Consider the following 26702-nt stretch of genomic DNA (forward strand, 5'->3'; position numbering starts at 1 on the left):
AGCTCATTGTTTCAGTCTGCCAGAGAGCTAACGTTACACTTAGATTAGCTCATTACACCGAGCTAAGTTAGCTCTATCTGCTTCTTGAACTTCAGCTAACGTGTGAAAGTGAAGCTGGTACCGTAACCGTTAAAGCACTGCTAACAGATTCTTTAAGTTGAGCTCACGGGTCGTGACAGTTAACCTCGGGGACTGCAATATTTATTAGCCCCAGAATACACTTGGCTGACTTCACTAATAGTTTTTGTTTTTAAACGACCCCCCCCCCCCCCCCCCCCAATGTTTGGAGATAAAATAAGGATCTGGGCAGATTTGAAGCTGCAAATTCCGCCAGTGAAGTGACCACAGTGTTTCCCAATCTGGGTACCGGGGACTCCCAGGGGGTCTCGTTAGTGAATTGCGAGGGGCACTTAAGAAGACATGAAAATGAAAGCCTCATCTTTTAACGTGTTACTAGTGATGATTTAGCAGAGTGTAGGATCTGTGTGAATCTGTTTGAAACCGCACGTCTACTGGTGTTAACACACACACACACACACACACACACAGAGCAGTGTAAACAAGTGCTACAACTCTTGTTACAGGTTGTGGCTTCAGACAAAGTGCTCTGTATTACAGCTAAAAAATTTACAAAATGGTGGATCATGTTAATATGTAGCTATGGTTAGGACTTCCATGGAAACCCCCCCCCCCCCCCCCCCCCAAAAAAAAAAAAAAAAAAAAACAAGTCACGTTTTGTCAGCTCATGTTCTTGGGGGTGTCCCATCTCAGTGAATTGAGTCATTCAGCTCAAGCACAAGATTTCCTTTTTAACAAGACCACTGTGGGCTAACCCTGTGCTCTACCCCATGGTCTGTGCTGCTCCATGGACTGTAACAGGACCACATTAAAGACTAGCAAAGTAGTCTCAGTCTAGTACTTAGCTGCAGGTTAAAGTGTTCAACATATTCATTAGTCAAGATACAAGACTGCAGTAGTGTCAAATCTATTATATATATATATATATATATATATATATATATATATATATATATATATATATATATATAAATCAAAAATGCTCCAGTGTGCAGAAATTATTATTTTTTTAAACAGCATGGGTTCATTGGGGAAAAAGTGAGACATGGTTTTAATTGTTGTGCAAGCTTGCAACATAAACGTGTCACAGGCTTTGCACAATCCTGCTTAATGTGTACGATGACCTAGTGCTGGCAGTCAATTAAATATGATTTGTTGAGGACATTTGTCATTTGTATTGCACATTTCTGTTTTTGCAAGCACAACCGCTAAGTGCTTACAATACAACACTCAAGGTCTTCCATGTGGCATGCCTAAGTGTAAGGATATCTGGCGTGGGTGGATGATCTCGCAATGAGATATTTGCAAGTGGCTGCAGAACCCCAAACTTCAGATATTATTACAGAGTACTCGAGGTAGATAGATAAGTAGCTGAAGCTGATGTCATTTTCCAATAATAGGTTATGAGATTGAAGTACAGAAATGAAACAAACTACAATTTGTCCACCATGAAGCCTTAACAGTTTAAATTTAGTGATAGAAGTAACTATCTTCTTACTTTAAGAGTGAAATACTGTCTGAGCCATCGACTGTACCATCCACCCAAGCCGTAAATGAGGTGAAACCAATGCAAATGAGTGGAATGAGTGGTTCTTTTGTTAATGAAATGTATTTGTTTACACAAATCTACTACAGTTGACAGTAACTGAATACTCAATCATTAAACATGTCACTGGTTTCTCAAGAGCCTCAGGCATTCCTAGCTAATGCTTCATTTACTATTAAATCAGGTTGGATACATTGTCTCGCGAAAAACTCTGGACACCATTTGAAGACACTTTTCTGCACTGTAATATTAAGCTACTTTGGAATAATGTGCATGAAGCGTTTGTTCCCTATTCGGCAATGTGAAACGTGTTGGAAGTTGTTTGAGTCCAGGCCAGTCTGCAGCAGACCTGTGGTTTTCTCATACCAGCTTTTTGGCATAGAGGTGTAAGAGTTCCTCATTTAAGACTTGGTATGCAGTCATTAAGGCCTGACGGGACTTAATGATTTCAAGTGACTTATGTGAAATAATGTCAGGTCAATAGAAAGTCACGCACGTGACCCAAGGCAGCATAAAATGCATTCGTTCTGAGGTTTTGTGACGGTTCATATTATTTTCAGTACAGCTAGCCAAATAACCTATATCAAAGCGGGCAGCAAAAGGATCACCTTAACCAGACTAACATTAATTTGCTAGTGGTTCCAATAAATGATTGAGGTCTTTTACGCTTGCTGGAAGAGTGTTTGGTCACTACGTATTATTACCGACTTGTTTTGTATTGATTTCTTTTTGAACACTTTGTTTTACCTAGAGGTTTATTACTCATTCTTCTCATGTCTTTGTCACATTGAAATCAATACAAAAGACGGTAATATAACAGTGTTAAGCCCAGAGGATTTGCCCTGAAATTGAATTCATACATGTGAAAGCACTGGTGTCCCTTTTAATAATAGCAATGTTTCCACAGAGCAAACATGTCCTTTGCTATTTTTTCTTTTGGTGGACAAAATTGAGCAATTTCACTGTAAGGCATAGAGCTGGCATAGCTTTCTTTCTAGCTCAGTACCTTTTCAAAGGCAGTTCCTCTCCATCTGATTACCTTTTTTTTTTTTTTTTTTTAGTAGTAATTTGTTTTAATAATTATAAGGGTGTTAGGATCCTTGTTATAGCATGGCAGATAGATTTTATACAGTCTGACAGACCATAGCTTGTGAAGTGACTGAACATGAGAACAACGCCACTTGAGGAAATTCCCATTTCCTTATTCAACAGTCTGATGTCCTTGATAACTCAGCTGCTGGTATGTAATGTTTTTAAAGGACAGCAACTGACTGTAAAAGTGACTAATGTACATGATGGCACTGGGCTTTGGCTCAGATTTGTTTTGCGTTAACTGTGACCAGCCCTTCACCTTTTTAAAAATCTGTTGTGCCTCAGACTATATACCAAAGAAACACTGTGCAAGAAGAGCATTAAAAAGTGTTTGTTTTGAGGTCCAGGGCATTAGATTAGTCCAGGACAAGGGGATTATGTTGGCTTTGTAAGGCTGCCGTCATGTCGTGGCCACACACCAGCTGATAGCAAACTCAGAAAGGATTTAACCTATATCCTCGAAGGTAGCTGGTCATTTGAAGGCTTATGGTGCCTTTTATTTTCAAACCACTTGAATTAAGCCTTTTTTACAGGTGCACATATATCCACATATTCAATTATACTCCTGGGTTTTACATTAGCAATGAAATGGATCATGAGGAATGAGACGCATATGCATTCCACAGTTCCCTTTGTGAAGTGGCGAGTGCTTTAATGTAGTTAGTGTCAATAGGCAGGTTGTGATTAGATGAAAATCTTTGTACTTTAAAACATACATGCAGCGTTTCTCCAAGGTTAAGATTCTTTTGAAGCGATCCACTCTGAGTGATGGGGGGATGGGCTTATTGAAGCACTGCAGGGAAGCTCTAACATGGAACGCTTGAGTGCCTTCAGAAAAACAGCATTACCTACATGACCTGACCTCCAAATTGTAGTCAGTAATTGTTAATGCAATATAGCACTTGGTTAAAATAGCTACTTACATACCTACCATAGTGCATACTGTGTTCCATTGGAACAGCTAACCTGCAGAGGTGCAGCTTTCGCTATTTCCTTTGCATGTGCACACAGTTGAAAAGGAGTGAGAGAGACACCTGGGACTTCATTTCACACTTCTAGCATGAAGAGAAAGTAGCATAGGCTTTGGTAACCCAATATGTTCTGATGGCATATTTAAATCCTTTTTTCGGGGGGACAACAACTTAAGAAAACGGTTGATTGTTTATATTTTTAGCCTGTGCCGCTGTGTGTTGCACACTTGGCTACCTGTGAATTTTGACTATGCTGTATCTGCTTGTAACAGCTGACTGGGTCTGCAGTAAGTTCAGACTTTGATTAAACAGTTCCTGTAATCAATCAAGTGCTCCGTGGAGTGTCCTGTGTTGTTTTCGTAGCTTGTGGAAAGACAGGTGGGTGGACGGTTCAGACGTGCTTATGTAATTTCCATCATCTTTCGATATGAACATGACTGTCGAGATTATAATGTAACAGGCCGCGGCAAGGCTTAAAAGCTGCGATACACCTGAAAACTGCGAAATATTACTGAAATGCGTAATTATGTAATGCAATTATTAAAATGGTGGGGTTTTTTTGTGTTTTTGTTTATTTTTTTAATTTGCTTGTTCAAGCATAGTAAATGCAGGACAATGGAAACTGACAGTCAGAATAGATGGCAATATTTATTGAGCCATCCATTGTGTGGGTGGGCTAGGGAAGCTTGTAGTGGGGGGAAAATGTACCTCATCTGGCCCCCAAAATAGATTTTATATATGAAAACTGATTGTGTGGATGTTGCCGCCGTCTGTATTTCCTGAGGCTACCATTTTGTTGACAAAGTTGAGGATGTGACAGTTGTCGTGCGGGCTGTAATGTTGTATCAGAATATGCAGCTCTGCTTCAGGTTTTGCAGCTTTGATTGGTTTTCTCACTTGTGAATTGCCCATTACAGCGGGGGAGGGGGGGCACTTTGAATGCTTGTTGCACAGCTGCTGTTTTGCCAGAAACCAGTGATCCATCTTTTCCTGGGATGTGAGCCCAGGTTACACTCAAGTCTCCCCCACACAGGCTATAAAGATATTGTCAGCTTTTGTGGCGCAGCACAGACTTGAGTGCTGCAGAAATGCTGTCTCATTTGCTTTTGGTTTGAAGTATCGTCCCGTGTGATTGTACAAAGGAAAGCCACAGCAATTATGGGGGTCGATTCAAAAGGATAGTTGTGTTTCTGTTATTACAAAACCTTTGGGGTTTTTTACCACACCATTGCATTTAGTGCTGCTTTCACTCCTCCATTCATAAGCAGTGTGACCTTATTAATCAGTGTTGCATCACTTGTTCCTGACAGTGGTTATCTTTTCGCTGCTACATGCACATCTATAAATGGTTGATTAAAATAGTAAAGAAAATGCTACAATATAATATTATTTTTTTCTAAGTTGCTCTACAGAACATACAGCGTATCCATTTATTGACGCGAAGCAATTATGTCTTTCCCAGATATAAGCTCGCTTTTAGCTGTAGGAATGTCATGGTCTTTTATGAAGATATGTTTTTGAGTTGAGCTTAGTGTAGAGCAAGAAAGGTCTTTGAAGTGATGCGCGGGAATTCCTCAGAGCACATCAATAGTGTAGCGTGGTGGCAGTGAGTGGGAGGCTCTATCCCTGTTGCCCTAATCATACAGCAGAATCCACTGTCATCTGTAGAATCAAAGAGAAACTGTTGTCGCTCTCAGATGACACCAGCCTTGCTTGTTATATTGATGAGTAAATGAGAGAACATCCACAATTGCTGCAGTCTAATGTGAAAAACACGGATGATCAATTGGAACGGCAACCACTTTCAAAGAGCACCATTTCCTTTGTCAGTCTAAAACTGTGCAAATGTTAACAGAGATCTACTATCCTGTTTCATCCCTCTGCCCGGGCATGCATGGAAGCAGATGTATAGAATTTTAATGTTGTTTTAGTTTGAAACGCATTCCCATCAAAGCGGCTTCGGTTTAAAGCCCACCAAAGGGTTGTCGTTCGAGGTGCACAGCGATCATGTCCAGTTCCTTTTTACTGTGCATGGATAAAGAATTAACTGGGATTAAAGGCTGTAGTTGTTTGATTTTTGCAGGGCTCAATATATCATGGGGCTAGTTTAGTAGGCATTATGTATTTTCAGCTGTTCACTAGTGAAGACATCACTGAAGAATTTAGTGCTGGATCTTCGAGCAACAGTAATAGGCCAGGTTTTTATTTTTGCTTTAAATTGTACAGTGATTTGAGATGTGCTTTACACTTGTGTTATCGGATAGAACAAACTGGAAATGGATGTATTGCAGATTTATTGGTGTTGGTGTAAATGTTTAATGTGTTGATATGAATTGTTTTTTCTTTGATAGAATTTAATACAAAAAGATGTTGAGTTAATTTAGAAACGTGTATTATTAGACAGCTTGTTGACTAGAAAAGTTTAATGTAGTAGTTACAAATTTAAAAAGAGCTTTCTTGTGCTAATTGACCGATATCACTGTTGAAAACCTTTGTTGTCTAATGGCTCAGTAACACTAGAATAAAAAATTAGGAAAGCTGGCTTCTTGGTCAGTGGAGTCCAAAATCTTAGTGAATCCATTGACCTGGTTTGCTACTGGTGACGGATTTCAAGTACTTGTGGCGACCACTTTCTGCCAGGGTCGCCTTTGGGGAGGGAACCTGTTCACAAAAATTTGTGTTTTGATTCAGACTGACTGCAATCACTCTGAGATTAGCAGAGGTTTGGGAATGAATGCTGTCCAATTTATAGACACAAATCAATTGCCAAAAATTCGCAATTGATCTGAGACAGTCTGTGCCGATGAGTTGCTTATCTGTGATGCATTGTTTTGCAATAGGAGACGGCGCTCAACTGGTTGTCATCTAGTTGCGAAGTGGTTGTATTCTGGTTATATTCTCATATAAAAGCAAGGTTGCCAAACATCTATCATTTTGTAGTTAAGCCCCGCCCTGCCATAACTACATCATTATTCAGGGGGAATTTCCAGTCTTGACTGGACTTTGTTTAATGTGATTTTTTTTGTGTATGTAAACAGCAACAGATTTGCGATTGTTACAGATTTCTTACAGTGAATCACTATATTATCGTAAAGAGATTTCATGTAATTGCCAGCTTGAACCTATTTAATCACAAACTGATAACAAACTGGTTCTGTTTCATTGCTGTTTTATCACCATCTTGACACACCAAAGTCGCTTTGAATAGTGGTTACAAACCTAGTCTCCATCTTTGAAGCAGTTCATTGCACAGAGACGCAGTCATTTTTATCCAGACGCCAGCAAGGTGGAGGTGGAGTACTGGTTTGGGCTGGTATCATCAAAGATGAGCTTGTGGGGCCTTTTCGGGTTGAGGATGGAGTCAAGCTCAACTCCCAGTCCTACTGCCAGTTTCTGGAAGACACCTTCTTCAAGCAGTGGTACAGGAAGAAGTCTGCATCCTTCAAGAAAAACATGATTTTCATGCAGGACAATGCTCCATCACACGCGTCCAAGTACTCCACAGCGTGGCTGGCAAGAAAGGGTATAAAAGAAGAAAAACTAATGACATGGCCACCTTGTTCACCTGATCTGAACCCCATTGAGAACCTGTGGTCCATCATCAAATGTGAGATTTACAAGGAGGGAAAACAGTACACCTCTCTGAACAGTGTCTGGGAGGCTGTGGTTGCTGCTGCACGCAATGTTGATGGTGAACAGATCAAAACACTGACAGAATCCATGGATGGCAGGCTTTTGAGTGTCCTTGCAAAGAAAGGTGGCTATATTGGTCACTGATTTGTTTTTGTTTTGTTTTTGAATGTCAGAAATGTATATTTGTGAATGTGGAGATGTTATATTGGTTTCACTGGTAAAAATAAATAATTGAAATGGGTATATATTTGTTTTTTGTTAAGTTGCCTAATAATTATGCACAGTAATAGTCACCTGCACACACAGATATCCCCCTAAAATGGCTAAAACTAAAAACAAACTAAAAACTACTTCCAAAAACATTCAGCTTTGATATTAATGAGTTTTTTGGGTTCATTGAGAACATGGTTGTTGTTCAATAATAAAATTATTCCTCAAAAATACAACTTGCCTAATAATTCTGCACTCCCTGTATACAACAGTCAGCTTTGGCATGTAGTTACAGGAAATCTTATTTGGGGCCTCAGGCTTCAACAGTACTAGTTGTTTGGTTACCCTGGGTGACCACATTTGGATCACTTCCAACTATTTTGTGTAGTCTGCTGGCAGTTTTTGTTAACTGGCACACTGATTCTTTTGTCCTTTTTCTACCTAGGCCAACTAGATTGGGGCTGTTGTGTGCTGTTGGCAAAATATGCTTAGGTCTATGATAATAATCAAAACACAAAACAAATAATGAACAACACAATGAACAAACATCAAACAAAAACAAAGGGGAAATCAGATCTGCAACATTGTGTTGGTTAGCAACATTATTCTGCGCTATGGGAAATTTATAATGAGACTCTTTGGCTGATAATAAGTTTATCAAAAAGATAATCACCAGATTACTTTGTGTAACCAAAAAATCTGACGGAAAGCACCACAAAATGCAAATGAATTAAAATACTAATGCCAGAAATCAGGAAATTTAAATCTAATCAGCCTGCAGGAAGTCATTATTATCTGTCCCTGTTCATTTTTCCAATTAATCTGACAAGACGCTGGAACAAATTCACTTATTTGGACAGCAAATGTAGGTCTTACCCCGATAAAACTGTGTTATGCGATTTCACAAACGATCAAGGAAGATCAGTGGAGAAACCCGGTTACTCTCAAGAGTAGAGATCCTATTTAAGGTCGAGATTGTGGGCAGAGAAAGCAGTTAATCAAAAACACGCAAATGGAGCAGCACTCGCGCATAGTCTCACAAGTAGTAGCTCTTGTGGCTTTAACATTAGTGGTTTGAACTGTCCTGACTGGTTTGCAAAAAAATATGGGTGTGTAATGTTTCACTCAGCTGCTTAGGGCAGATTTATGCCTTTGTATTAAGATGTAGCAGTGTGAGGTTAACACAGGCTGTAAAGGGTTCATGGGAGTAATGGAACAGCTTAGTCTTCACCATCATTTTCTGTTTCTTTGAGAATGTAAACAACATGGACATATTTGCTTTTTTTTTAATCACGTAAGCACAGCATAGCAAATACATGAAGGTAAATTATATTACTTGGTTGGGAAATAAATACACAGCATGGCACAAAAATGTACAACACATCCATCCAATGAGGTAGCAATGCCACGACAGCCAACGGGTTAAATCCTACGCTGAACCATAAATCACTTCCCACGCCGTAGGCATCTACAAAAAGGAGCAGAGAAACAACTCGCCAGAGAAGCATAAATTCAGCTTTAGTGTTATTAGTAGTGAAATGAAATATTAGGATGCTCCAACGTGTGAATATATCGGACTAAATATACTGCAGCTAAAAAAAAAAGAGCACACATGGTATGGTCTGCATATTGTGTGATTGGTTGTTTTAGCTTTTACTTGTAACATACAGTAATCTGCCGGAGAAAGCCTGTTTGCTTTGCATTTTAATTTGGCAGCCGCTATAAAAGAAAATTGATGATGCTGGGGAAAAGGGAGAACAAACAGGCATGGGGAATAGGAGAGGTAGATGGAGAATTGAAGGAGAATCATTTGCATTGGTGACAACACGAGGACAAAGCAAGCAAACCTCAGCTCTTATACTTTTCTAAGTGATGGTGCGTTTGAACTCCGACATAGCTGAGTTGCATTTTTGGAGGCGGAAACACATTTCCTTTAATGGATGACCAAGTGGTCACGGTGGCAGCAAATGTGTAAACAGGAATGTCAAATGTCCAAATAAGGCGAATGTATTTAAACTCGCGTTCTAAAGGAAAGCTGGTCTAGACCTCTGTCACATGGTCCAGCATGGAAGATGCACTGTAGCTCCAAATATTAAAAACTATATTAAACAGTATTGTTTAAGGTTAATACACAGTGAAAAGTGGGAACACTCGTTAGCTATAACCTATTATAGGTATTGTGTAATACACAAGTCAAAGAAAATGATTTAATGTGGCTATTTTCCCCATTACAGAAATGCAGCATAGAATGCATTTCTTACCTCGCATACGATTTCCAGCACTGCAAACATTGGTGGTGATAGAGTGTGCACCTTAGGCCTTACTGTCAGATGTTACTGACTACGTTTCTGTGTGTGTGTGTGTGTGTGTGTGTGTGTGTGTGTGTGTGTGTGTTTTTATGAGCAGTTGCGTTGTGAGTCTTTATGCTTCAAGTGCAAAGTTAAAGTGCCCTTTAAAACAGAGGCAGCCTATTAATTTTCCCAAGGAGCCACATGAAAAACTGGGACTGTTGTGGAGGGCCACGCCAATAAGCTTATAAGAGGTACAATTAATATTAAGCAGAACTTAGTGTAGCCTGTTGGTCCCAGTTTCTCATTTGGCCCTTTGGGGAAATTGATTGCCCACTCCTGATTTAAAATGTGATTTTTACATAGTGTGCTGCAGATAATTTGTCAGCAATAGATTCCACGCTGTCAAAACCAGTTCTCTGATCGAGAGTGAATTGGGTCCAAATTATTGCTTACTGTTGATTCTTGTCATTTTTTGCACATGACACTTGTGTCTCTGAGGGACAGATCAGTGCAGCATTGATTGTGGGTAGCCACCATGTTAGAGTGACAATGCCATTTGAAGCCTCGCTTGTTGACTCAGCCCCTGTTAGGCAGCTGCTGGAAGAGAGGCAGGCAGTTATTTGAGGTTAATGGTTGTCCTCGGCCTTTCTCTAGTTGGACATTCACATGGCAACACCACAACTGTCTATGGTACAAACAGTAGTGCAGTGTATTAGTCACTCACCAGTGGCCTGCTGTCTTCTCATAGTTGGACTTTTGACACTCTGTAGGAGCGGTTATGCCAGTGTTCACTGTGGTGCTGTTGTTGCTTTATTACTGATTTCTATTGTTCAGTCATCCTCAGTGTAGTAGGTTAATAGAAGATTCCTCGTGGAATAAACTAGTATAAAAGCCTGAAAGGTCCAGAGAATTTGCGAGTAGATACCATTAACTTGACTGAATGCACTGTGTGCAGATGGGTATTTCACTTTTCACTAAGAATTTGTTGGAATCCTGCCTGGTGAGCTGCCCGTGCAGGAATGCATGTAATAAACAGTCGACAAAAGACTCTAGGGAAAAAAGTAGTGTCTTTATCTTTTCTGCTGCACACACACACAGACACAGAGAGCAGTGTTATTCAGGGACTTTCTGCTCTTTAGCCCGAGGCCATGTTCCTTTCACATCTCTTCCTTCTCCCTCATTTGTCAGTCAGTATTTAAGTTAATAAAACAAGCTTATTTTAGCTCGCACATTTCAGCTCCTTTTTCAGTTTACATTCTGGGTCGAGGAGGAAAACCTTAATATTGATTGATGGGGGAAAGATCATATATCGGCTATTCAAAATAATACTTTAACATTTCACAGTCGGTGCAAAGCGCTTCAGCACTGTCTCTACATACTACATACATACTACACCTGATTTTTAAAAAAATATATATATAGTAAGACATTATAATTTTGCATTCTTACTTGTGCACCTTTTCTCTTGTGCTTTTTTCTAAAGTTTTCTCAGTTTCAACCTGAAAACTTGATTTTTATCTTTAAAACGTTGGGAAAATACACAATGTTCATTATTAGTGATCTGAAATTAGTGATCTCAGGCATCTCTGTGTAGAATTTGTGGATCGGTGTTTTGTGGATGGCTTCCAACTACTGCTCCGTCCTTACAGGCACCTCACTTGACGTGTCAAACTAAGAAAGTCCAAAGTCCATGAGGCTCTGCTGCAGGAGTGTTCTTCCAGAATGATGATTGTGATATCTTAAAATGAGGGTCCAGATTCTCCCTTAAGTAGTAAACCAGGTTGAGATCTGGTGACCATGATGGTCATAGCATGTCAATCACATCATTTTGTCACCTATTGAATATTCAGTGAGACCTCGTGCTCTCTCAGTGAGGCATTGTTATCTTGGAAGAGACCACTCCCATTTGGATAAAATGTTTCATAACAGGATAAAAGGTAATGAGGGTCAGCCCACACGTCTACATTATGATGAGTGACTCATCACTTTTTTCCTGTTCTCTATAAACTGTTCTCATGCCTATGGTTTTTGCAACACTAAACACACTTGTGTAATGAGAGGGTTAAGCCCTTCAACCCTCATCTTGAAATCCCTCTGTATGTAATTGTTATTCGACTGTTGTTACTGACAGTATGATTGTGCCCTGCATTGGAATTTTCAGCCAACTGAGAAAGAGTTGGTCCGTTGTTTTTTGGTACTTGCTGCATAGTCATCAGATATTCGCTGTTGGCAATATTTACCCAAACATATTTACCCAAGTTTTCCATAGATGTAAATGCAGATGCAATTTCCTGCCAGTCTGTGACTAAAGCTCCTCCCCGCCATTTTACTGAAACTGAAGTCTTGCAGACTAGCAATTGCAAGTTTACATGAAAGTGTTTGTGGTAGCTGTGATTTCTGTGTACTGACTGTCCTCTGATTTAAAAGTGTGAAAAAGGAAATGTGCAGCCTTAGTGCGTGCAGTATTGTCTAAGTCAAGAAATCAGTCAGTGATCTAAATTTGATGAGCCTGACAGCAGATACTCGGAGTAAAGTCTCAAGTGAGGAGGAGCTTGCTCGTATCACTTTGACTAACCACCTCAAGCTTCAGCCCTGCTTTGTTTGATTAAATTAGCCATTCTTCTTTGCTTGACTACAGTTAAATAATCAAAAAGAATAAATTGTGTGTGTTTTCTGAAACACCTTTTCTTGAATTTAGTGGAAAATGTCATGATGTCAAGTAAATTTGTGAGGGAGAATTCGTGAGGTCATATGGAAAGATACCCAAGGTGCTAAGGGAATCCAGCTACACTAGGTTAAGTAATAATATGTTGAAGCTGGTCTCTGTTGATGTTCCAAACAAAGTTCTTATAAGGATGTCAGCCACTCTGTAGCCAACACTTAACAGGAAGTTATTTTAAGCTTAGAAGACAAAGGCAATACCAAGACTTTCTCTTGTCAGTGGGACATAAAAAAGAATCACCAGACAAATTTGGTCAAAACAGATTAAAAGGTTTTGGTAATGCCCCCAAAGTAGTGTGTACACAATGTTTAACCAGAGGTAAATGAAAAATACACTGGCCTTATTGTGACAGCATAGCTGGCATAAAGCTTTTGGGTAGTAGGGACCAACATCTATGACATTACAGAGTTTTTATTGCGTATTTGTTTTGTAATGTTTCTTATTCTCGCCTTAAAGGTTAGATTAATGTGTGGGGGTAGGTATTAGTTCATGTAGTTCACATCTGTGCATGCACTGTGATCATTTTATTTATAGAGCACTAACCACCATGGTTTGACTGTGGGTTTAACAACATATTTATAGTTTAGTATATGGAAACATTGAGTTTCCACAGGTCATGTGCATGACTTGTGTGCCTTATTGACATCACCCCACTTTGAAAGCTGCTGCTACAAGAAATTAAATATAGAATTAGATGCTTTGTTGTCCTAAAGGATTGCTGGGTGTATCCAGTGTATATCCAATGCTAAAGGAGATGATAAAGAAAGCATTGAATGACCTCTCCTTGCATTTTGAGATTTCAGCCAGCTCTTAGAGATTTCACTTAGATATTTCAGGGTCATTTCACTCAGTGTGCAGACTTCCTAAGCAAAATAAAAAAAGAAGAAGATAAAAGGCTGATTTCCTACTGCTAAAGCCTGGGTTGTTTATTTTCAACAGCTCACTGACTCAAGTTTAAGACCATCTCTAAAAAGCCAACGAGGTGCTGAAAAGAAAATGCCCATTAAACAGAAATCATACCCCATCATGTCGAAAGCAACTGAGCACAAGTGAAAATGATATTGAAGAAAAGGGCTGTCTGTGTGCTTACCAGTAGATGTTATTAAGTTGTATGGACTAGTCCTCTTGATAAATGTTATTAAAATACTGAAATGCTGGTGCTCTTGGATACACTTTCTATCATTTGGCCTTGTGTGTTTTCAACATAATGCATGCATTTCTCTACTGAGCTCCTGTTTAAGTATTTAGTATTTATGGTATTTGGATTAAAAAAACTGCCAATCAGGAAGTTGCTTCCACTTAATGTTTGTTTACTTTTTTTTGGTTTTGAATATGTCTATTTTTGAACCTCTGTTGATGGACGTGGATCTTTTGGCACCTAGTATGACAAAATGTCATCTTTTTCCACTTTGATTGTCATGTAGGAACACTATGTTGACAGCAAAGTAAGACAGATAGTCAAGACCAGACATTAAATTCAGCACAGCAAACACGTAATGCGAACATACCCTGAGGTTTTCATTTTACCAACATCGCATATCTTGCTTTGGTGGGGTTGTAGATGTCGACCTAAAGTCAACACAAAGCACTTCAAGAGCTCTCTTATCTACACTTGTTATTCTCTTTCGTCTGAATAATTTAGTTTCACGGTTAATGAGTTTGTGCTCTACCATTGCAATAAGCATTAGTAAACCAGTTTCATTTAGAAATTATTCAAGTGATAGCAGTCAAAAAAGATATGTCTAGATTGCACTTGATTTTGTCTAGTTTGTGTTTGATGTACTCGATAATGTTGCTAAGCAGCTCTTTGTAATGTACTACTTGATCCTTTTTATCTCACAGTCTTGCTGAGTGGTTGTCACTTGCCAACAGTCTGTCTGTAACCAAATTAGTTTAGGCTTGATAAGACTACCAGAGCTGTGGAATGAAATTTCATACTCTTTGTTGAATTATCTTGAACCCCTATAGAAAGAAGACCGTTTTGCGTCAAGGGGAACCTCTTCATCAGCTCTAACTGATATTACCACAGAAGTTATTGTTATGGTCCCTTCTGTTTCAGTGTTTAAACAGCTCAGATGCTAAATATACTGTTGCATTGTAATGCAAATGGAACCATCTTTTTCTTTTTTCTGTTTTGGCTTAAAGGGCTCCATCGAGTGTTTTAAGTCTCTACCTTCTGGAGGAATGTAATGTTGTCGAAGTCAATCATCATTACCACAGAGGAGATGTTACTCTTAAACAAGGCAGTTTGTCCTGCAGTATTAACATTCTAATTTTACCGCTTTGTCCTTGTCTGTGCAGTCTGTGTAGCTCTTTGAAGACTGATAAACAAAGCTGTGATTGGTTTTATTTTTTATTTTTTCCACTGACATTTTAAGATATTGGAAACAATTCCACCATGAGTGTTGTACACATTTTAAATAAAAGGAGAAAATAGCCTAGATGTCTTTGTGCAGCTGTTCTCATTGACTTGTTAGTGTTGGGGATTGAACAGATATATCAGCTGTTGGTGATTCAGAGTTCGCAGCTGGTAGTTTTTAGGCGTTAGAAGGTTTTACATGTGTGTTATAAAAAGAATTGAAAGTTGAATTGGGCTGCATTATTTTATTAACTGTCTAGATTATATTGTTCTACCACAAAGTGCTGGTTAGTGGAACATATCACTCAACCCTGTTCTATATGAGGCTTAATGCTAAGTAGTTATTTTTAATGAAATGCAGAGTATTGGTTTAGTGTGTTCTTTTAAGTAATAAGATGTTCTTTCTATCTTTCACTGCTAAATAAGTGATAAAGCCCCTGGTGTGGTATTTGTGACGACGTTCCACTTTCATGTTGGTGTGCAGAGATGACAGGCTAGATGAATACTTGTCATCTTGAAGTGTTCCTGTGCCCCACGCGCAAACATATAGATGGATGCAGTAATATATTACTAAAAATTCCTTAGCAATATCAACCCTAAAGTCTCTCCACTAGGAGATTACGGAGTCAGTGTGCCTATTGTGCAGCTCGCCATGGACGCAAAGAAGAGTGCCACAGTAGATGCCGCGACTGCCGCTACATCAGCTTCCATTGAGACAGAGTGCCTCAATTATAGAACGGAGAGAGCAGAGATAATTAGAAGTGTTTTGAGAATCTTAGAGACTAGCGTTGGTAATTCAGAAATCATGGCATAGTGGAATGGCTTGGCATGTTAATGGAGTTGCTCTTGTTTCTGCTTGAGTCCTCTTTGAGCAGAGGAAAAATCAATATGGCTCTTTGTCAGTGTTTTAGGATTGGGGGTTTCTTATTCTCTTGCCAACGTGTGCGTGTTCTTTTCGCTCTCTGCATCAGCTCTAACCACAGACAAGCCACAGTGTGAGTATTTATTTCTGCTCTTAGGTGAGTCTAATTTCCTTTTAAAGTACCCACCACTCTTTGACTACTTGACAAAATTCAGATGATCTTTTAGTGCATTTTTATTGATGTTTTCTCTTCCACGAATAGCGGTGAATAGTGTTAACACTGTGCTGAGGTTATTTCTAAGAGCATTTCACTAATACTTTGTGACAGGCAGAAGAATTTGATTTACTGGGGCAAGCGTTTCCGTTATCAAATGACCGTAAACGCACTTGATGTTCTGTAGCTTTGAATCATCTGAGGCATATGTTTATTTTGAATAGTTCAAGCCTGATATTTATCTCAATTTGATTACAATTCACGCAGAGTTGCCTTAATCTGTCAAGTACTTAAACCTCCAGATCAAGGCTTTATTCTTTCTTTTAATCTATTGATATCACTATCAAAGGAGGGGGAGGGGCATAAGCTGTAAAAATGCAGCACCTTATAAAAATTAAAGTAGTTGTTAGCCCCGTCTGTTGTGCCATTTTTCATTTCTTTAATCTGGCAGCTTTTGTTGTGCAGAGCGATCATCTCAAAATGCTTTGTTTAAGCATACAACATAATTACAGTGGCTTCACTAGGCGAGTAGATTTTTGTATAGCCCCCAGCTGAATCCGTTGGCAGTTACCATTTCCCCACTATTAGACATGTCACTTCAAGATGTCATCTTTTTCCATCCATGACATTTCCCCTATTACTGCAGTCATCTGCCTTAAATAGATACTACTAACAATAAGGTTTTATAATTAAGGAATTTGGTTTCTTCTTGTAACAGTTGCTTGAAAAGTTTGTACCGTTACTGATATGAGTGATTGGCACTGAAGTTAGACTGATTTGTAAAGGTACAACAATGCAGAACTGGCATGATGTTCTGTTGGTTTGGTTATCAGCTGTGAGCTAAACACTCAGAAGTCCATTCACATTTCCTTCTGGAACAAAAATGCAAGAGCTTTAGCGAGGCACACGTTGGAACGGTTTGACAACGCACCAGTGCAGAGTTGGTCTTCAAAGCAGGGCGAACACTATGCCAATTTTATTAATCATGCAGGATGTATTAACTCGCTGCCAGAATCTGCTGTTTGTGTGGTCACAGAAAAATAAGCCTGTCACACATGGAACTTACAATGAGAGTGAACACTAAGCCTGGTCAGTTTTGCCCCAGTAATAATGGATCACTTAAGTTAATTATGAATGTGTTGCTCTTGTCGGTATATTTTGTGATATGCCAAATATTCGAGTTTCCTCAAGTGCTTATTAACAAAGACTTAATCTGACTGGTGGCAACATATTTGCATGTCTGCATTCATTAATCAGACAGTAATTATTAGGAAACCTTCAAAATCTCTCTGGGAGTGATTGCAGTCAGTCCAAGTCAGACTGGGAAGGGTTGCCTCAGGTGACCTGTGCAATCGTCTTGCAGAAGTGGTCATAAATAAAAGGTTCAATAGTTTTAAATGATTTTTTTCCTCCTTGTTTTGCCCTGACATCTACAATAAGTCGCAGCAAAAATAAAATGTTGTCTCCTGGAATCTGCAAAGGCTTGTCTTGGTTTTTGTGCACGCTTTAATACACCTGCTCGGATACGGTGCTGAGAGGGTGTAATGTCAAGAAGTCAGTTTCCTAATGCATCTAACCTTTTCTGTGAGCAAATAGTTTAAATGTCAGTGTAGTTGATCACATAATAGATTTTATTTATTTAATATTCCAAAACAGTCTGTGAGGCAGCAGAGGTAAATATTTGTAGTCAGGTTTAACATTTACGTTGGCATTTCAGCTGTGATCAAATGATGACTACGTTGCCTTATTTGTCCACCTTAGTGTTTATATACTGATATACTGATGTGACATTGATGCAAGATGTAAAAGAGTGTTACTTCTGTTCTGTCACCTAACCCTCTTCTACATCTGGTTTGGTCTGAGTCATTGTTCTGCCAGTCCAGAAATCGTGGAAGACTACTGCAGAGAAGACTGGAAGACTTTATATTAAGAGGTTATAGAGTGTTGAGTATAATGTATTAATTAAAAAAATCAATCTTTTAGAAATGGGAGATTGTAAAATTTATCTTCACTCATATGGAAGGCAGCTGTCTAGTGAGCCTCCATTTACTTAGCATTGTGAGTTACTGTTGTTGGCCTCTTTACTGCTCAAGATGCTGGCTGACCCACAGACTCCTGATTCCCATCACTTTGATTGGCTGCTAGTGTTTATTTTTTGGTAATCAGCTCAAGCACACAATCCAATTACACAGAGGTTAGTTTGTGAATGTGCGCCCTGAGTGAAATTAAGAAGATCTGAGAACATCTGTAGGCGTTGGGTTTTAACCCCCCACCTCCACCCCTCTGCCCAAAGTATCCATAATGACATTTTACAAGACAAAGTAAGCATTCAAGTTGGTCTTCTTTTGTCATGTTGGGCTTCTACTAGCAGTTAAAGCCATAAGATTAGTTTTTTTTTAACACGCCACAGACATCTAAACAAGGCATGTGAATATGTGACATATCACACCAATCAGGGCTGAATACATCCGGTTAAACGGTTGGGTTTCCCTACTATTATGACAAGGAAGCAACAGTTTTTTAATCAATTCCCAGATCAAATGGACAAACAAAACTGTGCTTGATGTTCTCTACTGTTTGTTACCACATTCGTTACAGCAAATGGTGGAGACAACATAGTCAAGTGAAAAATCAGGTTTAACTCTGGTTAATAACAGTTACATTTGTTACTGTTAGTGCTGTCTGAAGATCCTTGAGTAAAAAAATAATAAGAGTCTTACACAACCACAGTGCAGAATGAAGATCTGGCAGATCTTTCTAAACCTACCTGCATATTAAGAATTTATTATATGTATAGCTTTATATACCTGGCCAGTAGCTAAGCCTTGAATATGGAAAGATTAGAGAATGCCAATGCTGAAGTGGACTTTATATTCAGCATTGAATATTTAGTATTTGTTTATTTATCACAAGGCAAACTGTCATTGCAATACTAAATTATGTTATTGCAAATCAAAGATTTTCCCTTGGATGTGAAGCTAGCCAGAAGCATCGACATCACTAATAAGTGGACCTATACATTCTGTGATATGGGGGGCAGCCAATTACCATTACCATTATTTTTGCACCGGATTTATGTGCCATTGTTTGGTTTAATAATAATTTAGAAGAAGTAAGCATGCAAATGAGTGTTTATTTGCTATACTCTGCTTCTGTGTTACAGTACAATCAATTTCAGCCATAAGCTAAACAGCACAGTGGTGTTGCTAGGCAGAATATTAGGAACAGATTCTAAGGGAGCCTTGTTACTGTTTATCTTATTTCCCAGTATTCTTTTTCTTTTCTTTTTTTTCCTGTCATGGACAAATTATTTCTGCCTATTTCAGAGAATGGTCAGCTGTTTCCGAATATATGTAAACCTTGACACCGTTTTTGTTAAAATGTAACTGCAGTTACAACGTGTGGCCCATTCTTTTTTCTTTTCTTTTTTTTTTTGGCCTGTCCCGTTTGGCTCTTTTGCCATGAGAATTATTGTCTAAAGGCGAAGAAAGATGCCCAACGGATTTACTTTACCAAATGGACCATCCCAGCCTTGCCGTAATGGTCTATTTGATTCACCTTTTATTGTTTATTTTATTTTATTTTCACTTCGCTAAATACGGGACAGACTTGACTGGGGAAAAGGGTTGAGCCCTCCAAGGAAGATGCTCCTGGAGGGCTCAACCCGAGGGTTCCCATTCTTTTTTTTTTTTTTTTTTTCAAGAGCCAAATGTTATTGGTTAGCTGACTCAGAACCTTTTTTGTGTACAGGTAGCGGTTATTCCTCCATTATATCTTGATCAGCTGAGCAGTGAGAGAGTCTATAGTTTATTCCAGCTGTGGATTTTTCTGTGAGTCAGCATTGTGCAATCAAAGGAACTGCAAAACCCAAACTGCAGGCGCAACATTAAAGGTGACCAGTTAAAAGTTTGTTTTTTTTTTTTCAGAGAGAGAGAGAGAGCTTGGGCTTGGCAGTATATAGAGACCTGGCCATTAGATGAAGGGAACAGTGGTGCATGATCACAGGAGCCTTTGCAAAGGAAACAAAATTGCTTTCATAGCATGCAGTCAGGTGAAGACAACTCTCCAGGAGGTTGGCATATCATTATCTAAGCATAGCATAAAGGGAAGACTTCACAAAAAGAACTGCAGAGGGTTTACCTTAAGGTACAAACCAAGAGCCGAAAGACCAGATTAGACTGGACATGGCTTCCAGCGGTACTGGGTCACTGGTGTTTATTGATGGTGTGACAGATGACAAAAGCAGTGGGATAATCCAGAGTGTACAAAGAAAATACTGTCTGTTTAGATTCAGCCAAACGTAGAAAAGTAGATGGGACGCTACTTCACAGTACAGATGGAAACTGACCCAAAACAGCGTGTAAGCAATCCGGGCGCTTTTGAAGGTAATGAAGTGGAATATTCTTCAATAGGAAGTCAGTCACTTGATCACAATCTAGTGGAACATGCATCTCACCTGTTGGAGATAAATTAAATACAAAAAGACACCTGAACTAAAACACACAAAATAAAGGCAGTTAAAAGAAACCTCAGAATAATGTGTTGGTTTCAGAGTAAAGGCAGTCCTCAATTGTGATTCTTTCCATTTGTTTAATTACATTTGAGCAGCTAAAAGTGGGTTCAGCAGTCATTTTAAATGGAGCTAGTTGCTGGAGACTTTTTCCGTTAAAGGAAACATCTTGTTATTGAACTACTGCTGCACAATAGAAGAAGCAGGCAAGAAGTTACACAACCATCAAATTAACTATAGCACAATTGGAAGACTGCAATCCAGAAACATATGGAGCAGCCAAAGCATGTGAAAGTCAAACAACGCTAAATGTAAAAGGGGAAAAACAAAACATTGTGTTCAACCAATGGAAAAAAGAGAGAGAGAGAGAGAGAGAGAGAGAGTTCTAATGTAATATAGATTAACACACTGTTACACACCCAGATCACTCAGATTCCTTCTCTTAATTCAGCTTTTAGTTTCCACAATACTGTAAAAGAAATATGCATACACATTTTGATGCTCCCTTGTTTTGGGTCAACATGCTCACTGCATTTTGTTCACCTGTTATACAATTTGAAACTGAGAATTAAAGCGGCAATATGATCGATTTTAGGATGTGGATAGTGGAGCTGAGTTTTTTTTTCTGTTTTGTTTTTTTTGTCAGCTACACGAATGAAATATGAAGTGAATGCGCGTGGTGCATTTTCCTAGCACAAGTGCCACTGGATATCCCTCACTGTTCAAACATTCAGTGCTTGATATAGAGAGTCACAGCTATGCAGGGAATGCATTTGAGATTTTGCAGGTGTTCTTCTCTGTGAGTTATGGTAAACCAAATCTCTCCTCCAGCCCTGCACGACAATTTAGAGCAACTCTGGAGAAACATCTTTCAGTCCTTAATAAGATGTGGTGCACTGAGTTCAGGATGAGGTAATAATCATTATGACTAAGTATGCACCTCAATAAAAAAAAAAAGAAACCATTATAGCATTATATAAGCTTTTTTTATTGTTATTATACCAGGAGCCGCAACAAACAATGCCCTGGGCCCCACTGGTAGTGCTATTAAATATGTGTTTATCATGGGATGCAATAATCTAAATGAATGGGTTTTCGTTGCCATGTGTCTCAAGGATCTCTGGGTTTGCGATAGTAGGATACAGTAAGAAGGTTCCTAGCAAAGATAATCATGCTTAATTTAAGGGCACGTCTCATTTATGCCTTAGCTGAGTCCTTATCTGGCTGTCTGTGCTATCAAACAATAATTACCTGCTCTGACTTTTGATTTAAAATGTGTGACGTCCATTGCCGGCTATTTTTGTCAGATTTTGGAGAATTACCCTCATTTGAGCCCTTAATAGTGCAGTCATATTTTCTCTGTCAGTTACAGGTAGTAATAATAGAGTCACTTGTCATATTTCCCATTGTGTCTGTGTGTTATTTTTCACCTTTCCATTGTATTGCTTCTGTCTGCCACACTTGGTAAGCAAAAAAAGGGAAAATGAGGCTGGCTGGTGCCTCAGTAGTCATTTTCAGAGCCTTGTTTACAGACACATACTCTAGCAGTCACATGTAGAAAAACCACATTATGTCAAATCTGAATTAGCTGTGTTCCACATGAAATAATCCAGAAATCACAACCCGCTGTCCTTTTTCTACACTCTCAAGGGTAAATCACCCCTACATGGCCTCTAATAGATAGCTGAATGAAACTGGATCTGTGAAAAAAAAAAAAAAAAAAAAAAAAAAAGGGGGGGTGGGTGGGTGGGAGGAGGCTGGGGGTGCAAGCACTGTGGGAGTTACACAGCCTGCATGCCTTTCACTCAATGGGGCACTCTTTGGGACATTTCCTCAGTGCAGCTTTTTCAAAAGGGGCTTGCGCTGCAGCTCCAGCAAAAGGGGCAGTACAGTGGGTCAACTGCCACTAGAGTTACAACCTCTCTTTTGTCGAGGTGTTGGACAAATTAGACCTCACAACTGTTTACCCAGTCATATAGGGACAGCTGCATCACTCCGCCCCTCCAAAACCTGTCACTGATGGTCGTTCCTTTGGGGAGCCATCTGTGAGGAGTAAGCAGCGATCAAATGATTGCTCAACAGTTTTACCTCCGTCACTGCTGGGGGTGATCATTTAACAGAACGAGATGTGTGTATTGTGTGATCCAGCTGTGATGTTTCCACTGTTTTTCTTGAAGGAGCTAAGTCAGGGTACATGTTAAAATGAGCTGGTAGGTGTAAGTGTGCACCAGCATCTGTGCTGCATCCTTTAGATTTTTTTTCCCCCTGAGGAGGGTGTAACTGAACTTATAAATATAGTCTTGTGTGGGTATGTGTCATAACTGGATAATTTGGTATAAAGAATAATTCTTTGAGCTCTTCCATTATAGAAACATTTATTTCATTTAATTGTACTACCAGCAGTAATGAGGCAGAAAATATGCTAATATCTCCATATAATCTCTTTGGGTGCTGTCACAGTTCTTGGTGGATGCCACAGGATTCAAATGAGCCAAATACACACGAGTAGAAGTCCAACATTCAGATGTGAATTTTAATTATATTGGTTTGTGGTTTTTAAAAAAGTCTGCATTATAAATTTATAGGTTTTATGAATAAAGTAAAAGTAAAATGCTTTTTTTTTTTTTTTTTAACTGGCAGAGTTTGATATCTCTAGTCACACACTGTGAATGATGTCCTTGATTTTCATCAGTTCTTGACTCACCTTTATAGAAGCACTGTTTAATGCCAGTTGTTCATTTACGCATTGATTGATTGTGAAAAAGGTTTGCTGAATCCGTATAGCAAATTTTATTCTGGATTTTAATCAAATTTTCTTTTTACATTTTTACTCCACTACTACTACTACTACTACTACTACTACTACTACTACTACTACTTGCATTTACAATATACATTAATTTTCACAGAACATCCCATGCAACATTTACATCTGTTTGCTACACGACATATTGCTGCCAACCAAACTGCAGTTGTTGCAGTTTGCATCTCAGTGACACATTTACATTTCTGAGAAGGTTAGGTCCAAGCTAATTTGACTGGCAGATAATTAGATGTAGCTGAAGCATAATTTTACTATGAAATGTAGCTGAAAATGAAAGCTAATCATTTTGTAGACCCACCTGACTGTAAATAGTTGTAGCAAAAAGCATCATTTTTAAAGGAGCACTTTAAGCAGGAATAGATGTTTGGGACTTAAGCATGAAATTCAGCATTGTATTATAATGATTATAATATTTGATTTCCTCTGAGGATATATTTTTATGTGATACAATACTAAGATATTTTTAATAGTCTATAATATGTAAACACAATCTGTATGAACTCATCATTATTTGCTTCTATTATTAGCATTGTTTTATTTTGGTTATTTTACGCATATCTCAATTCATTACATTAGTATTACTACATAGCTTCAACTTCATGCTGACCTTAAGTGGTGTTTCTGCACCTTATTTTTAGTCACTATTGTTAATCACCATTTTCATATAAATTTAGTCATACATAGCCCCTATATACCTGTTGCTAATACTAAGCTAATGGCAAGTTATTACTTTAGTGTCAAAATACAACTACCTAACTGTAAAACTGTGTGAAGCTGTGCTGTGCATTGGTTAATTACACGGAGACATCGTTGTACTTTACAAAGCTCCTAGCAGACTTTCAGTGTTTCTTATAGTAAATAATAACCTCTTTTCACAGTCGCCCACTCACAACAAGCACGCTAACAGCTTGATTTTCACATTGAGCTCACGTCTTTTTTTCTGAAACTCCAGAGGAAAAAACAAGAACAAAAACTTGTATCTTTATACAAAAAGATTTATATAACTATCTTACCTTTTTCAAACCCAGATTTGAGTTCTGTTTTGAGAAAAACATTTTTAAACATTCTTTTCTGACCATTTTGATCTGCAGTATGTCCACAAATGGATACAGCTAAGATCTGTTCAAGAATGTCATATTTATTTGCCCAAAGATATAAAAAAGTGATGACCTTTAGGCTACATTGTGTAAGCAAATACAACAAACTGGTGTTCTCCTGAGACGTACACTGGTTCATTCATACTTTTAAGCTCCTCTGTTAGTTCAAGATTACCATTGTACTATTGAGTTGAAAAGGCACGGCTCCATAAACCATGCGGGGGAGTGTGAGGCCAGCTACTTCTTATTTATCAGCAGTGGCACTATCAGCAGTGGCTTGTGAAAAGAGAGCCAGTCATTCAGAACAGTGGGGCCACCTTGGCTGTCAAAGCAGGATTTAGGCTACATTTCCCATGGTTGCCATGACGACTGTGGGAAGTGATTATGAAGAGAGGGTTTCGAGCAGCGCTGTCACACCAGTGGGTATTACCATAGTGGTTTGCACGGTGATCATCAGAGAATTACTGGCTCATGATCAAACGATTATTATTATTATTTTTTGTATCCACTGAAATGCTGTGTTCATGTATATAATACTATAGCACAGAGTTATAGTGCTGTTATTTTTGTGTCTGAAATATGAGATTAATGTATGTGTTTTCTTGCTTCTGTTTTTTCTAGGGTAAAATGTGGTTAAATGGGACAGGAACAAGTAGACCGTGAGGATTCTCTAACCCTTGCCCCTGTGTCCCAACCGTCTAAGAGGGTGTCGGACCTCACTGAGGCAATCCTGGGCCGTTGGCACTAAAATGTCCCTAAGTGGTGGCACTGCAGGCGGGAAAGGTGTGGACTCTAATGCGGTGGACACTTACGACAGCGGGGATGAGTGGGATATCGGTGTTGGAAATCTGATTATTGACCTTGACGCTGACTTAGAGAAGGACAAACTTGAGATGTCTGGCACCAAGGACGGTATGGCTGCACCACCAAGTGCAGTTGCGGCATTGCCTGACAACATCAGGTTTGTTAGTCCAGTGTCTGGCTCTCAAGGCAAGGAAAGTAAATCCAAATACAAGCGCAGTAAGAACTCTAAAGACAATAATAACAAAGCTTCAGCTGGAGATGGGGGTAAAAAAGAAACTACAGGGCGGACTCAAGGGGAGCCAACAGGCACAGCAGCAAGTGCAGCAGCTGCTGGCAACAATTCCACCTCTGGGAAGAACATGGAAAAAGTGGGAAAAGCCTCCAGAGGTGTTCTCGGCAGTAAAAAAGAGAAAGACGGGGCTAGTGGGAAAAGCAAGAAGGACAAAACAGATGGCGCCCCTGTCGTTGCAATAGGTGTCACAGAGAAGGACGTTGTCTCTCAAGCCCAGGTTGCTTTGGGAAATAGTCGTAACGCATCCTTTGAGAACACGCAATCAGCAGACTTGGCAGATGCCAATCAAATGGGGAATATTGCACTTGAACCTGTTGGGATAGTACCAGCACTGACTACAAAAACTGAACCAGAGGAGGTGGAGAATGGTAATGGAGAATGCAAGACGTTAAAGAAGGTAAAAAATGAAAAGGTACGTTTTCCTTTATTTTGGGTTTTAACTTTGCACGTATCTGTTTGGCATCACTGGATTGGGTTATATTTGTCCCTGTGAAAAGAATTTTTTAATTTCTCGTTTTAGCGAAATGTACCTTTGACATTAAATAAGTTGTTTTTATTCATTAGTCTCCTAGAAAAAACAAACATTGGCATACATGGTTTTTTATCCTAACTAATGCCTGCTAAATTTGACAATATTTTCTATTTCTATCAAAATCTGTGTTGGCAAGAAGAATGCTCGCCTTGTTTATAAGGTGAAAAGTATCTTTGAAACAGCACTGGCTTTATTTATCATAGAGAAATAAAAACAGCAGTGCTTAATACCGTAGACTTCTGGAAATTGTGCTCGTAAGGGCCTGTTGCTTTCTGCAGGCTTGGAAATGTACATTCCCCAAAGCAGTCTGACATGTGATGCAGAAGAAAAGACCAACTGCTGATTTCTCTTTTATTACCATGCGATGAGAAAGGGTACCCTTGATGTATAAGATGCTGAGTCCAGCTACAGGAAATGGCCCACACAGCAGTGTTTTTTTTCCCCCTGTTCTTGACAGCAGGATTGATAATTGCCTGCTTATTTTAAATGGTTATTCCATGTTAAAAATAAATGCCAACAAGCCTCAGTTGAAATCAAAGGTATTATGTGCTTCACATGAGCCAGTAAAGTACCAGTGGCTGACTAAAATGTAATGCACACTGTCACGCAAAACCATAACATAATCCCTGTGAAGTGAAGTAAATGTCAAAATTTCTTCTTCGTTT

General features: G+C 39.0%; 1 protein-coding gene across 4 annotated transcripts in view; it reads left to right on the top strand.

The window, feature by feature from the left end:
• The window catches only part of znf609b (zinc finger protein 609b), a 79075-nt gene that overhangs the window by 1009 nt on the left and 51364 nt on the right, over window positions 1-26702 (top strand). For 3 of the 4 annotated variants that reach the window (XM_084940226.1, XM_084940156.1, XM_084940299.1), the window contains exon 2: window positions 25031-25917. In XM_084940226.1, coding sequence (XP_084796352.1) covers window positions 25159-25917 — 759 coding nt within the window. In that variant the 5' untranslated portion in view covers window positions 25031-25158. The remainder of the gene's footprint in view (window positions 1-25030; window positions 25918-26702) is intronic. The other variant, XM_084940371.1, reaches the window with a different exon arrangement.

This window comes from Perissodus microlepis, chromosome 1 (genome assembly GCF_051167445.1).
Source record: "Perissodus microlepis isolate ML-2025 ecotype Zambia chromosome 1, ASM5116744v1, whole genome shotgun sequence".
Taxonomy (NCBI): domain Eukaryota; kingdom Metazoa; phylum Chordata; class Actinopteri; order Cichliformes; family Cichlidae; genus Perissodus; species Perissodus microlepis.